Raw genomic sequence first — 413 nt, 5'->3', positions numbered from 1 at the left:
GGGGGGGGGGGGGTTCTCCAGCCCGTTCCCTCTGCGGGGACATAACTCCTTGAGTTCCCCACGCTCCCCCGATGGACCCGGCATCCGAGGGGGTGGACAGGGGTGTCCTCCGACCGCGGGCAGCCCCGTGTCCCCTTCCCCTTCGCCCGGGGGGCGGCTCAGCCGCCCCCCGGGCGAAGGGGAAGGGGACACGGGGCTGCCCGCGGTCGCGGGTGGGGAGGAATGATCCCGTCCTACCTGTGGTTAAATTGTCATTAATCTTCAGGGGCACCCTTAAGATGTAGACCAGGAAGAGCATGATGAAGAACCACAGCGTCCAGAGATAAGTCCAGGACCAGACGATGCAGGACTTGAGCTGTTCCAAAAAGCCCGTCCCAGCTTCAGCCATGTTTGGGTGGGGGGTTTGTTTTGTT

The 413-nt window shown here is 63.4% G+C and overlaps 1 protein-coding gene across 1 annotated transcript in view; it reads right to left on the bottom strand.

Annotated features, from left to right (window-relative positions):
- Positions 1 to 413, bottom strand: part of ST7 (suppression of tumorigenicity 7) — a 151,945-nt gene extending 151,532 nt beyond the window's left edge. Inside the window, exon 1 of the mRNA XM_014964264.1 lies at positions 238 to 413. Within this exon, the coding sequence (XP_014819750.1) occupies positions 238 to 388 (151 nt within the window). The 5' untranslated portion in view covers positions 389 to 413. The remainder of the gene's footprint in view (positions 1 to 237) is intronic.

The sequence above is a fragment of the Calidris pugnax genome, unplaced genomic scaffold, assembly GCF_001431845.1.
Source record: "Calidris pugnax isolate Ruff unplaced genomic scaffold, ASM143184v1 scaffold44, whole genome shotgun sequence".
In the NCBI taxonomy this organism is placed as follows: Eukaryota; Metazoa; Chordata; class Aves; order Charadriiformes; family Scolopacidae; genus Calidris; species Calidris pugnax.
This window is presented reverse-complemented; position numbering and strand designations above follow the sequence as displayed.